Below are 12,278 nucleotides of genomic sequence, written 5' to 3' on the forward strand. Positions count from 1 at the left end.
GTGGAGCGGGCTACGGAGAGACAGTCTTCTGGTCCTAGTCGGCAGGAATCCGCGGAAACACAAAGTCCTGACAGAGGGCGAGCAGAGAAGGGACAGGGACTGTCCGAGAGAGAGAGCCCCTGTAACGGAAAAGAGATGGAAAAACAGATGGGAAGAAGGCAAGGGCCCGGGCTCGGGGAGAGAAGGCACAGGCAGAGCCTGGTACTAGAGCCTCCCCAGGGGTGGGGCGGCAGAATGGCGGGGCAAGGTCCTTTAAACTGCATTCTGAGCTCCCTGCACACCCAGCCCTGCAGCTACTGTTCAGCCAGGAGCGCCTGACCCTGCTGCACGCAGACTGCCCCAAAAGCACTGTTGTCCAGGATCTCTGCACAGCCCTAGAAGGAAGGGTGCCGGTGGGCAAAGGGGCTGAGGTGTCTATAAGATCTCTGACCATCAGCCAGCCCCAAGGAGGGCTACTACAAACAATTGCACCCCCACACAGTGTCCCCAGGACACACACGCACTCAGGCGCCCCCCACCCCGATACAAGGCTCACACCATCTGCTTTAGTGTATCACACCAGTGGATTCCAAGTCCAACTCTGGCTGCAAGACCTGGGCACCTCTCTTTCCGTCCTGAAGCGAAGCTCACTTTCTTTCTTTCTTCCTTAAGTGGGGCTATTCCCCATCCTGTAGAGCTGAGCAGCACAGGCAGGCTGTCCTGTCCTTACAATTCCTTCACCTGACACCCCACCCTCAGACACCACCACCACCACATCTCCAAGAGCCTCCTGGGAGGGGGGCAGGGTGTTGTGGGGCCTGGCAGCTTTTTTTACACTTCCTGCCACTTCATACACAGCAGCCTATGCAGATCCACCTCTGTCTACCTCTGGAGGACTCCAAGGTGAGGAACTGCTTTCTCCAGGACCCCCCAGCCCAGTCACATTCTCCCACCAAACTCCTCCCCCTGTCACTGCCCAGCCTCCTGGCACAAAATGCAGCCACCCCCAGACAATCTGCCACCTTGTTGCCTGTGTGGCCTGCGATTGGGGTGAACCATGGATGTCATCCAAAGAGCATGAGCTTTGACATTTAGCGGGCTAAGCAGCCTCTGGGGATTCCATGTTCTCATCTTCAAGTGGGGATAACCTTGTATATGTAGCACAGGTTTAGCTGGGCAAGGGTGCCTGGCTCTGTAGCTCTGGGTGGCCTTGAACTTGCAGCAATTGTCCTACCTCGCCCTCCCAAGTACTGGGATTACCGGTTTGCATCATCATACCCTCCCATCAGCAACATTTCTTGACCTTGTCAGGCAGTGCACAAGGACTGCATGTGTGGCGTGTTAATCCTTAACATTTTGAGGTAGGAGTTATGATTCTCTGCCTTCACCCAGAGAACAGTGAGGCTCAGAGAAGTTGTGTGATTTGTTTGCATTCGCACAATTGGCAGAAGAGGCAGAATGTGTGCATATAGGTACAGAGAACATTATGGCACTGCACCCCTGCCACCCACCGTGGCTGGGTATCAGTGCACTGGTGTTTGCCTTGTGGATAATGAGAAAAATTCTGGTAGCCCCCTTGAGTCTTGGTTGAGGAGAGTCCTTTTGGGCCAGAGGGTCCTGATGCCATGGATTATCCACGTGTGCTTTCGATTTTTTCTGGAAGCCCTACTACCACCCTGAAAATTTAATGCATTGAGGAATAGACTTATGGCCAATAGTATCAGAGTCTACACTGCTCTGCAGTGTTCTGGGGAAGGACCTTTCAGCTGGTTGGCTGCACTATTCAGTATGGCTGCACAGCCCATTGAGTTTCTGAGTATGTTGGTGGGGTTGTGATGTGTTCTGGACCATCAGTGGGGCCTACGATTCAAAATTCAGATATTGTCTTTGCAGAAAATCTCGGCCACCATTGTTATGGTATCCAAAGGTGCCCTGGGCCATGTCTGATTAGAAGGTGACAATCTACAGAATTCCACAGATTCCAGGTTCTATGGACCCATCCTGTATGACTCACAGGAGGACACATCTTTAAAATCTGACCTCCGAGTGACTGGATTTCTGCATGACAGCCCCAGTGGCCATTGATTTTCTGATGACTGGCAAGCACTTGTTTCTCTGACCTGATGAGTGTCTCCTGGCCCAGGGAAGTTATGACTGTGGTGGAAACCATGTACTTACCTCACCAATACACCATTTGCTATTCACTTTGCTATTTTTAATTCTTAAACATAAACAATGAGCAGCACACTTGCAAATTAGTTCAAAACAACTGGACAAAAATGCAAGGCAAAGTAAGTTTTTCATCTAAATTTTATGCTGATAGACAAACATTTTGGGAGGACAACCTGGATGACTACCTCACTTTTGAAATTTTTGTTTGACAGGTACAATAAAGCTGAAGTGAAGGGGGGTGGTTCTGAGACGTCCTAAATTTAATTACAAAGACGGGAGAGTAGAGGGGAAGAGAAATTAATCTGTTAACAGCTTCCGGCCAAGCCAACAAAAAACTGTTCTGTGTTCCTAAGTATGGGTTGAAATTTTGCCTTAGAGCTCTAGGAGTTGGATCAGGAAGTGCCATGGAAGTTTTACTACCCCAGCCAATCAATGGTGCTCCTCACAGATTGCCTCCTGTCCCACCCCTTTTATCCATAGCCCGTGAGAGTCAATGGAAAGGATTCATGCTTTCCTTCCCCTCAAATTGTCATTATAAAATACTCTGGCTTTTTACATGCGGTGGACACTTTCCACCTGCAACCTAGCTTTCTTGCTGGTAACCTTAGGACTTGCTCTAGCATCTGTCTTTGTTCAGGATAGCACCCATAATGCCTCGAGAAAGCCTTTTTTTTTTCTGGAGATCATTTTATTTCAAAAGTTTTTGTTTAACAAGGAAAAGGAGGACAATGAGGGCTGGGCGACTGCAGTCCTGCCCAGGGCACTGGGTCTTGGGGCAGGCGGGCAGGGCTTAGCTGGGCCAAATATAGGTGGGGCAAATTGAGATTGCTTCTGCTGCTGCCCAGCTAAACTGAACAACAGGCATAACATTGGTGGGGAGGTGGCATGAGAGGCTGGGCTGGAAGTCCTTCTCACGCCATTATCTGTGGAGAAAGCTGAGGCCCAGGGAGGGTGAGAGAGCCCTTCCTGTCCAGCTTCACCAGGTGTCCAAGGTTGGCCTCTGAAAGTCACCACCATCTCTCATGTACAAGGTGATCCAAGTGGGCTTGTGTTTGCCTGTCTGTTCCTTTATGTGCCCCCCTCAATTATCCCCTGGACTGATGCAGGGTAGCATTTACAGGTGCTGTCCCAGCTTCAGTACCCATACAATGACTACTCTTAGATGTATTGCTTCCCTCCTCTGAACCCCTTTCCAAGCAGGTTTATAGGGAGCTGCTGGGTTTGCTGAATATGGTTGTGCAGGTTGCTTACTGCACAGAGGTACCTGGCTGAGTAGCAGCTCCCACAAGGCTATACTGTGCACTCTAGCAGAGCTGTGTGCTTCCTGGAGGGAGAGCATCTTTCCCTAACTAGTGTAAAGGTTTTGCTACTAAGGCTAGCAAAGCCTGTGGAGAAGGGCCCTTGAGAAGGTATGCATAGAAGTGTGTACACACAGAGGGAGCTAGTTGTCTCCTGTCCTGGTCTCTCAGTTCAGCTTCCAAGGGAATGACTGATAATAGGACCTGCAGAAGGACAAAAGGATGCCCCAGAAAATACTGCCCTGAGTAAGAGTCCAGTGACTCCACAAGAGCTGCAGACCACTTCTCCTAGGGTTTGTATCCAGCATGATCTACGGCTACACCACCCTATCCAGCTCATGATGGAAAGGCCCAGGGCTGAAGCTGTGGTATCCTTGTTCCCCTGATCTCCCAGAAGGGCCAAATTGTGGAGGGCAGGAAGCAATATGGATTCTGTCCTACTTACTGCAGTGCCTGAGATGTCCCTTTTGGATGCCCTGCAGAGCCAAAAGGTCTAGAGGGTACAGAGCTCTGCCTCTCAGCCCACTCTGTCTCTCACTGTGGCCTTGGGCTGCCGTCTTAACTGTTCCTAGCCTCCTTTTTTCTAGGAAGGCTACCAGGCCACCTGCGGAGAGATGAAGCTGTCTGTCTGAGAAAGGCACAAAATTCATTCACAAAATGAATTTCAGGTGAGAGGATTATTATTGAGCTTCAGGTGTCCCAGTGGGTGGGGAGGACCCTGGAAATCTTCTAGGTCTTAACTCACAGGATCCCAGCTGGCAGGGTTGGGGGTTGGGATGGACCAGGAGAGAATACCCCTCTAGGAGGGCAGGCCAAAGTGAGGGTCCAGAGGGAGATGGGGGTCATCTAATGTGCTACAGGGTAGGGACAGGGGTAACCTTGGGCAAGTCTGTCCACCCTTGATCCAGGCTCTGTCAGGGGCCATGATAATGTCTCATCTCAGCCGTGGCAACAGGCACACTGAACACTCTACCTTGTGATCCCCCACAGAAGCACAGGCCTCCAGATGCTTGCTCCTGGTACTCTGCCTGTTCCACACCTGTAGCGGGCCGGGGAGCTATAGGGAGTCAGGGCAACTGGGAATGGGCACTGTGGGGACACATGCCTGCCTCAGAACCAGCCCTGTTGTCTTGACAATGGCTCATGTCCCAGGCACCCTAGGCACCCATGGGGGCAATTAGTGAGTGTGAGAGGGAGTTTCCATGGCGGCGGTCCCGAGGGGGTGCACCAGGGCTTAGAGAGGGACAAGGGCTGGCAGGGCCTTTCTCCTTTGTCCTGAGCACACTAGGCCTTTGTTCTTGCCTGGCTCCCTTTGGCAGATGGGACCAGGAGCATGGTGGGAAGAATAAATTGAGTTAGAGCCTTCCCACCCCAGGGATTACTGACCAGCCTGGGGGAAGGGCAAAGGGGGGCAGAGTAGGGGCAAAAGCCTCAATCCTGGGCCCAGCCTCCCCGGGAAGCCCTCTTCCCCAAGGTACAAAGCCTTACCTGCCCACAAGGGGTTACCAGCTGGTTCCTCTTGCTTGTAAACACTTTCCCCAGCAGCCAATGAGCAGCGTCCATGTGTCCCAGGACAGGACCAGGGTTGGCCCAGGAGATTGAAGCACTGGAGGGGAAGGGAAAGCCTGTCCGGGGGTTGGTGGGGGAGAAGGCATTTGATCCAATTCCATTCAAGCAACTATTCAGTCACTTTATTCCAGAACGTTCAGCAGCCTGGGGTCCCTCAGCCCAGCCAACAGCCTCCATACCCCTTCATTGCTGGCTTTAATACTGCTACCAGACAGCTGGTGGTGGCCTGTCTGAGTTCCCACAAGCCCTGACTCTGTGACCTCCCTTGTGCCTGACACAGTGTGTAAAGTGGGGGATGTCTCCTTCCCCGTCGTGTGGTCCTTGCTGGGAACAGAGGCAAGTCACCAAATCCCAGCAATAAAGTGCAGTGCCCATTTGTGGGCTGGCATCAGCCACTCAGGTGCTTGAGTCCACAGTACCCTCAGAAACGGGTGTCCAGGAAAGAGCCTCGATGGGGTCTGGGGGTTCCCTCGATGGGGGGTCCTCGGGCTCGAGTCAGGAGGCCATGGAAAGTCTTGCCTCGGGTCTGGGGTTTGCGCCGTGGTGGCCTGGGCTCTTCTGGGGGCTGTACCACAATTCGGGGTACCTCAGGCTTGGCACCTCCTTGAGCCCCTGCTAGCTGCTGGGCCTCAAAGATGGCTTGTGCCCCCGGGAGGCGGGCCTGAGGCTGAGGCGGTGGCCCAGGCGATGACTTGGGCAGCCGGGCCATCTGGATCCTGATCTCTCGCTGCAGGTCCTGCTCTGACAGGGCCACGCTGTGCACCTGTGGGAAGCAGTTGGTATTGAGTTTTCCTGGACTGGAGTTGGGGCAGGAAACCCAGAGGTCCCCACAGGGCAGGCAGTACACAGCCCCAGGAAGTGGCTGAGGGCTGAGGGACTTGCAGACAGCGTTGCTGTGGGAGCCACAGAAAGCTTGCTGAGCTCTGGGGTTTTCACATTCACTGCAGCTCAGACAGCAGGAACTGAGTCTGGTTCTCATTTTGGCTTCCCTGATATGTGACTCAGTTTCCCCTGCTATGCAACAGGGGTTGGGCCATTGAGGGGAGCAAGGAGGTGGCACCTACCTGGGACATGAAGACTTCTTCCTGCAGCTGGGCAGGGGGGATAGCTCGAAGGGCACCGAGTGTCTCTAGGAGCCCTGGACAAGCCATGCGCTGCTCTGCAGTGCCCAAGGCCAGGCGCACCAGGATCAGCCCCACACGAAACAGCACCTTGACACCTGCAGGCCAGGGGTAGGGCAGGGCTCATTCACTGGAGGCCATCTCTGTGCCTCTACCTCTGCACCTGATCCTGCCATCAGCCACACTCCTTCTACCTCCTGCCCCCCTCACAACTCAGGCCAGGAGTAATGTCTGAGGGAGGCTGCACTCTGGGGGTACAGATGCCTGCATTGGCCAAATTCACCTCAGGAGCCCCAGACACTTCCAGACAAAGCAGGCTGCCAGGAGCCAGAGGCTACTGTCACCCTCATACTGAGCTTTCTCTGGACCTCAGGCCCCTCATTTCCCAGGAGGAATGAGGAAAGGCTGAGCGGGTACCTGTCAAGGCACCCAGTTTGGATCTGTAACCCTCTGATTCTAAAAAGATTCTAGGCGGAACTTTTTTCACCTGTAAACCACAGCATAGTGCTCATGTGCATGCACGCACACATGCGCACACACACATACACAGAGTGAGTGACCTTAGACCAGTCCTGGAGCCTCACAGTCCCTTCTTGGCAGTTTCTGATCTTCTGAGAAGAGCTGCCAAGAGGCCAGTGAGACTTGGTGACAACTGTGACCTCTGAAGGAACAATCACCACTGCTAATGTCATCACTGCTATTAAAAGAGTCTAGGAAATACATGTCCTTAGGTGGAGGAGGCAGGGACTGGCTCAGCCCCACAATCAGTATGGCCTTGGAGGTATGAGGCTGGAGGGGATGTGACAGATACATGGATGGTGACTTGGGACACCACAGCCAGAGCTCTAAGCCAGCAAGTAGTACTCCTGCTGTGTGGAGGGCCTAAAGCTGGCTGGGCACATAGCAGGTGCTCAATAGATATACTAATTAATTTATAGTATTTTTAGGTGCACCCTTTGGGTATCACATCAAGAACAGAAAGCAAAGGGGTTACTGATGGTCAGGGTGTATCAAGGAAGAGTCCCAAAGACCCAGAGTTCAGCTCAGCTCTGCCTTGATGTGCCTCCTGCTCTGTCGCCGGGCACTCTCCTCTCTGACTTTACTTCTCCTGGCCCATTCCCTTGCATCATCTGGAGTCTGGGCCCTGCCAACAGTGGCTTCCACCTGTGCCCCTGTAAGTACTTTCCTTCATAGAGCATCCAGGGCATCTTTTTTTTTCAGTACCAGAGGTAGAACCCAGGGCCTCCTGAATGTGAGGCAAGTAATCTACCACTAGCCCTAAATGTCTCTCTGACTTTCTCTTATTTCTCTCTGTCGCTGTCTCTGTGTGTGTGTGTGTGTGTGTGTGTGTGTGTGTGTGTGTGTGTGTGTGTGTGTGTGTGTGTGTGTGTGTGTGTGTGCTGGGGATGGAACATAGGATTTAGTGACTGCTACGTAAGTGCTCTTGCTCTACCACTGAGTCACCCCTGAGAAACATCTTTTCTTTTAGGTACCAGGAATCGAACTCAGGGCCTCGAGATTGCCAGGCAGGCACTGTGCCACTGAGCTATATCCCCACCCCCCGAAACATCTTTAAAAACAGAAATTACCTCCTGCTGCTCTCCTGACACTCTCCATCACCTCTCATGTTATTTTCTTCATGGTACATATGACATTCTATAAATATCTTGTTAATTTGTACCACCGCCTCCCATCCCCACCTCCACCAGACTGAAGGTCTCACACTCAGGTATTTCTGGTTGCCAGAGCCACCCAGGCCTGGTGCCTGGGGTGCACAGCCAAGTGCTTGCAGCTCTGAGGAGCACTTTCTAGCTTGGCTGAGCCCTGACTCCATGTGCTGTGATCTCCCAATTTCTACCCTTGATCTCCCAGGGAAGCCACCTGGCCCCACCCTAGTCCTGCCCAGGGCCATGCCTGGCCTTCCTTGTTGGGAGGTGAGGGCATCACACTCATGACTGTTTTCTCCAGAACCACACGCAGGCCCCAGAAGGACTGGGAGTGGCAGTTCCTGAGCACGGCAAACTCAGAGCTGGTTAGCTGGCTCCCCAGGACATCCCAAGGCTCCAGGCACGAGCCACAGGAGCACCCCACTCACCCTCACTGAGAAAGGCATCCCAGATGCGCAGCACTGTAGGGAATGGCAGGGAACGGGCGAAGAGGCACAGGAACCACTCAGGGAGGTAGAGCAGGGGCCCGACGCCCACCTGCTGCAGGTGCTTGTGAACACGTGGGAGCAGCCGCCGCAGCAGGGCCATGAACACCTCGGCGTCCAGCTGCACAGCCTCCTGTGGCCATGTCCATCAGCCTGGCTGGCTGTTGCTACCCAGCACCTCCTCTCCCAAACCCCAGGCTTCTGCCCCCCTCAGCCCCCAAGACCCCACACTTCCTGTGCCTCTCAGGCTCTTACCATGTGGGGCCCATAGTAGCCGGGGAGGTAGACCTCACAGATCTGTACCAAGCACCAGAAGGCCTCCTGAGGAGGACATATGCCTGTGAGTACCCACCAAGGAAGGAACCATGGAGGGGTGGCAGGATGGGAAAGGGGTACAGGGGCAACATCAGGAGCCTGCACTCAAAGCCATTCCTACCCTGCTCAATGCCTGGGAGGCTCTCACCAAAGCTCTTCCTCTTCTACAGCTAAGGTCTACCAATAGCTTCAGGGGTTGAAAGTCACAAGGCTCAGGGTATTAGCTTTGAGGGTCACAGGGCTGGTCACAGATCACTGAGCGAGGGTTGGGGAAGGGTCCCAAAGTTCCAGTCCTGGATTTCTGGGATCACTAGGGTCAGAGCTCACAGTCACAGGATTCAGAGTCAGGAGTCACGAGGCCAAAGTGAAAACATCAGACTCCTAGATCATTGGGGTAAGGGGTTCCAAATTCTTGGAATCAACATCATTAGACTTGAAGGCCACTGAAGTTAGTGGTCAAAGGCCCTGAGTCACTGGCCAGGGTCTAGGAGCAAAGGATCCCAGATTCCTGAAGCTGGAGTTCCTAAGTCTGGGGTAGGGTAGGGGGGTCTCATGGGTTCAGAGCTCAGGATCACTGGGGTCAAGGTCACTAGGAATGGAGGGTTAGGATGGAATTCACTCACCTCTGGGGGCAGGTGCATGAGTAGCACAGCTGCCACAGGGCCCTGGGCCTGGCAGTAGCCCTGTTCTGGCCGATACAGGGTGTAGGCCTTCAGTACCTGGAGGAGCCCCTGCTGCCTGTGCCAGAAGACCCCATTAGGTGTTAGCCCTCCAGGCATCCCTTCCCCACCCTCTGTGGCCTCTGCCCAAGCTGCAGCCTCCCCCCTTGCCCTTGCTGGGTCCCCTGAAATGCGAAGATATAAAGCTAGAGTGGGGGAAGCTAGACAGAAGCATCTAGGCAGTGGGGTCCTGGGGTTCTGGGGCATCGCTGGCCTCGTACCCATGACCCTGAGGTGACACAAACATCTCATGTAGAGGGAACTGGCGGTGCAGGTCCCTGCCAATAGTCTCCATCCACTGTGGGTCTCCTGGGGCTTCTGCCAGCTCCTGTGGGTAGGAAGACAAGTAGGGGTGGGCTCTGGGTAGCAAGGAACTCAGCAGCAGAAGTGGGACTCTTGCCAACTCCCTCACCTGATAGGTGCCAGGGCTATTCTTCTGACACACCTGAGCCCCACACAGCAGGGGCCAGCAGCGAGCCCGAAGTGCTGAGGGGATGCCCTTCCGGCACTGGATCTTTACCTGTGGGCAAGGCCAAGGGGCTCCATTAAGCAACCTATTTGCTCCTGCTGGCAGGCCCCACACAAAACGTCCCCTCAGCCAGGTGTCAGCAGGAGGTACTGGGTCATAGCATGGGTAAATTTTGCCACGGCATGGAAGGAAGAAGAGGGGAAGGAGCCAGAGGGGCCTGGACAGATCCACTCTCCCCTCACCTTCTTGTACCGTCGGGACATGGTTTTCTCCCAGTGTGAGGTCATCTCCACCCACTTCATTTCCCGCTGTCGGATGAGGTCTGCAGGGGGCTGACCTGGCCTGGGGGCATGTGGCAGTTATTCTGATGTTGGCAGCTGCTTCTTACAACTCACACCTGCTCCCTCTGGGTTACCCAAGTGAACCCAGCATCTGGCCCTGAAGATCTCTGGGGAGTTCGGGGGGGTGACCTGTGACCCAGAGCTGCCAATGGCTGTCACAGGGACGGGAAAGGATGTGGCTACAATATAAGCAGAAGCAGGGGAGCCTGGGTGAGTAGGTTTCTGTTGGGAGAGGGGCCAGCTGCCTGTCACCCAGTTAGGGAAAGCTTGTTGGACACAGTCCTGGACTGGAAGCCAGAAGTCTGCTTCTGTCTCTGATCTGCTGTGTGACCTGGAGCAAGTTTCTGTCTGTCTTTGGACTTTTTTTTCCTGTTTGTACATTTGGGAAGGGAAAGGGAAGAGGCGTAGTTTCTACTATTTGGACCTGAGATTCCCAGGCCAGAAGTTAAAGAGGAAAGATGTTCAGCTCCAGAGATGGATGAAAATTCTTGGAGGCTGGCATAAAAGAGACATCCAGAAGCCTTTTCCACACCACCCTCCCACCTTGGAGTTCCACTTGTAACGTTGAGGGGGTGGTACTAGATGAGTCTCTGACTGGGTCCTGACAGCCAGATCCTCCTCAGACCCTCTCAGTTGGGCCTCACTCCAGAATTCAGCCCTCGGTCTCCATCCTGTCCCTGAACCCCCACCCCCACCAATTCTGCCCCACTTACCCTGGCTCCACTGAGCTGCCTCCAATGAAGCCATAGCGGTCTGCCTGGCGATATGGACCAGGCCCACTCAGCTCTGAGTCAGACCCCAGAGAGCTGGAGTCATCTTGAGGCTCGGAAGTCTGTACCAGGTCCTCCCCCAGGGCCTGGGCCATGGCGCCCCAGACCCCTGATGCCACACTGCAAGGTGCAGGGAGAGCCAGTGTGAGGGAAGCTCCTGACCAAGTTGGGGCCGGAGTTCCCAGCCAGCCAGCTCCAGGCCCTCAAGCCTGGCTGCAGAGTCAGAGAGATTAGTTTTCAGGGCATCTCACCCAGCCTCCTATGAGCTCTTTCTTATTGAGGAGTGGGCTGGTCCCTGAAGGGACAGAATGGCCAGGCCCAGCCCCTGTCCCCACCAGTTTGGCTTACCTCCCTGCCGCACCTCACCTCCTCTCACTTCCTCTTTAGACTCAGCTTCAGCAACCCACTGGGGGCCCCTCCCAAGTGTGTGTGGGGGTCACCCCTTCCTCTCAGAGGCTCTTCCGGCCTACCCCAATGCCCCAGAGCCACAGGCTCCTCCCTCCTTCCCCTGTGCTGGGTGTGATGGGGCCCCAGCTTGTCAGAGGTAGAGACCAGTCCACTTAAAGGTTTGAGTTGACTCACACATAAAACAATCAACTCAGGGTTCCAATAAAACTTGTGGTTTAATGCTCGCCCTTTTTTTTTTTTTTTTTTTTTGACAGGGTTTGGTTCTGTGATCAGACTGGCCTCAAACTTGCAACAATCCTCAGGCCTCAGTCTCCCAAGTGCTGGGATTACAGGAGCGCAGAACCATGCCCAGCACCCAGGGGACACCTTTAACTTGCACACAATGCCATATTACCACGGTACTGAAAAGGTAACTACAGAATTTATATTTTACTTATTTACTTCTTGTTGTTGTTTTGAGACAGTCTCACTGGGTAATCCAGGGTGGCCTCGAACTCACAGCAATCTCCCTGTCTCATTCTCCTGAATGCTGGGATTACAAGCATGCGTCGCCATTCCCGTCTGGAACTGATATTTTAAAAAATAACTGAGCAGGCAACGTGAACCAAGATATACTAGGAGTTCAGTGGCAGATATCCTAAGTTTTGGCCAGCTACCTGGGAAGCCACGGAAACCCAGGTGACGGGTCTCTTTCTGAATGTCCGGGAAGGGGTGGGAAGAACTGTTCAGCCTTTTGAAAGAGAAAAACAACTTCCCAGTACTTCCGGCCACAAATCCTCTGAGCAGGGCTGGGTAATTGTTCAGGGGTGGAGCCAGACCCAAATCCTGCCCTTCGAGCCCCGCCCCGAAAGACCCCGCCCACCACCATCCCTCAGCAGGTTCCGCCCCTAACAGCACAGCCACGCCCGTCTATCAAGGCCCCGCCCCCGGCCCTCCGCGGCTACTGCGCTTCCTGTCCAGTAGAG

The 12,278-nt window shown here is 54.1% G+C and overlaps 2 protein-coding genes across 3 annotated transcripts in view; one reads left to right on the forward strand and one right to left on the reverse strand.

Annotated features, from left to right (window-relative positions):
- Window positions 1-50: 50 nt before the first annotated feature.
- Tbc1d10c (TBC1 domain family member 10C) lies at window positions 51-11,380 on the reverse strand. 2 transcript variants are annotated; one of them, XM_010635816.2, is made up of 11 exons: window positions 11,272-11,283; window positions 10,849-11,025; window positions 10,037-10,136; window positions 9,738-9,845; window positions 9,547-9,653; window positions 9,230-9,344; window positions 8,547-8,612; window positions 8,235-8,424; window positions 6,083-6,237; window positions 4,938-5,781; window positions 51-119 (listed from the first exon to the last, which is right to left on the reverse strand). In XM_010635816.2, the coding sequence occupies exons 2-10, from the start codon at window positions 10,998-11,000 to the stop codon at window positions 5,440-5,442; spliced, it is 1,335 nt and encodes a 444-aa protein (XP_010634118.1). In that variant the 5' UTR covers window positions 11,001-11,025; window positions 11,272-11,283; the 3' UTR covers window positions 51-119; window positions 4,938-5,439. The 2 variants fall into 2 exon arrangements, with proteins under 2 accessions (XP_010634118.1, XP_033612684.1); XM_033756793.1 differs by lacking the exon at window positions 51-119 and having other exon boundaries at window positions 4,514-5,781; window positions 10,849-11,380.
- Ppp1ca (protein phosphatase 1 catalytic subunit alpha) overlaps window positions 10,999-12,278 on the forward strand; it is a 4,726-nt gene continuing 3,446 nt past the window's right edge. The window contains exon 1 of the mRNA XM_033756820.1: window positions 10,999-11,032. Within this exon, the coding sequence (XP_033612711.1) occupies window positions 10,999-11,032 (34 nt within the window). The remainder of the gene's footprint in view (window positions 11,033-12,278) is intronic.

This window comes from Fukomys damarensis, unplaced genomic scaffold (genome assembly GCF_012274545.1).
Source record: "Fukomys damarensis isolate Sample0158 unplaced genomic scaffold, DMR_v1.0_HiC HiC_scaffold_27, whole genome shotgun sequence".
Classification (NCBI taxonomy): domain Eukaryota; kingdom Metazoa; phylum Chordata; class Mammalia; order Rodentia; family Bathyergidae; genus Fukomys; species Fukomys damarensis.

Excerpts from the sequence above, each read along its gene's own strand:
- Tbc1d10c (XM_010635816.2), bottom strand. The coding sequence starts at position 11,000 with ATGGCCCAGGCCCTGGGGGAGGACCTGGTACAGACTTCCGAGCCTCAA. Across the intron at positions 10,137-10,848 it reads GGCAGCTCAGTGGAGCCAGG|GCCAGGTCAGCCCCCTGCAG; the intron begins GTAAGTGGGGCA and ends ACATGCCCCCAG. Across the intron at positions 9,345-9,546 it reads GTGTCACCTCAGGGTCATGG|GCAGCAGGGGCTCCTCCAGG; the intron begins GTACGAGGCCAG and ends CTTCTGGCACAG.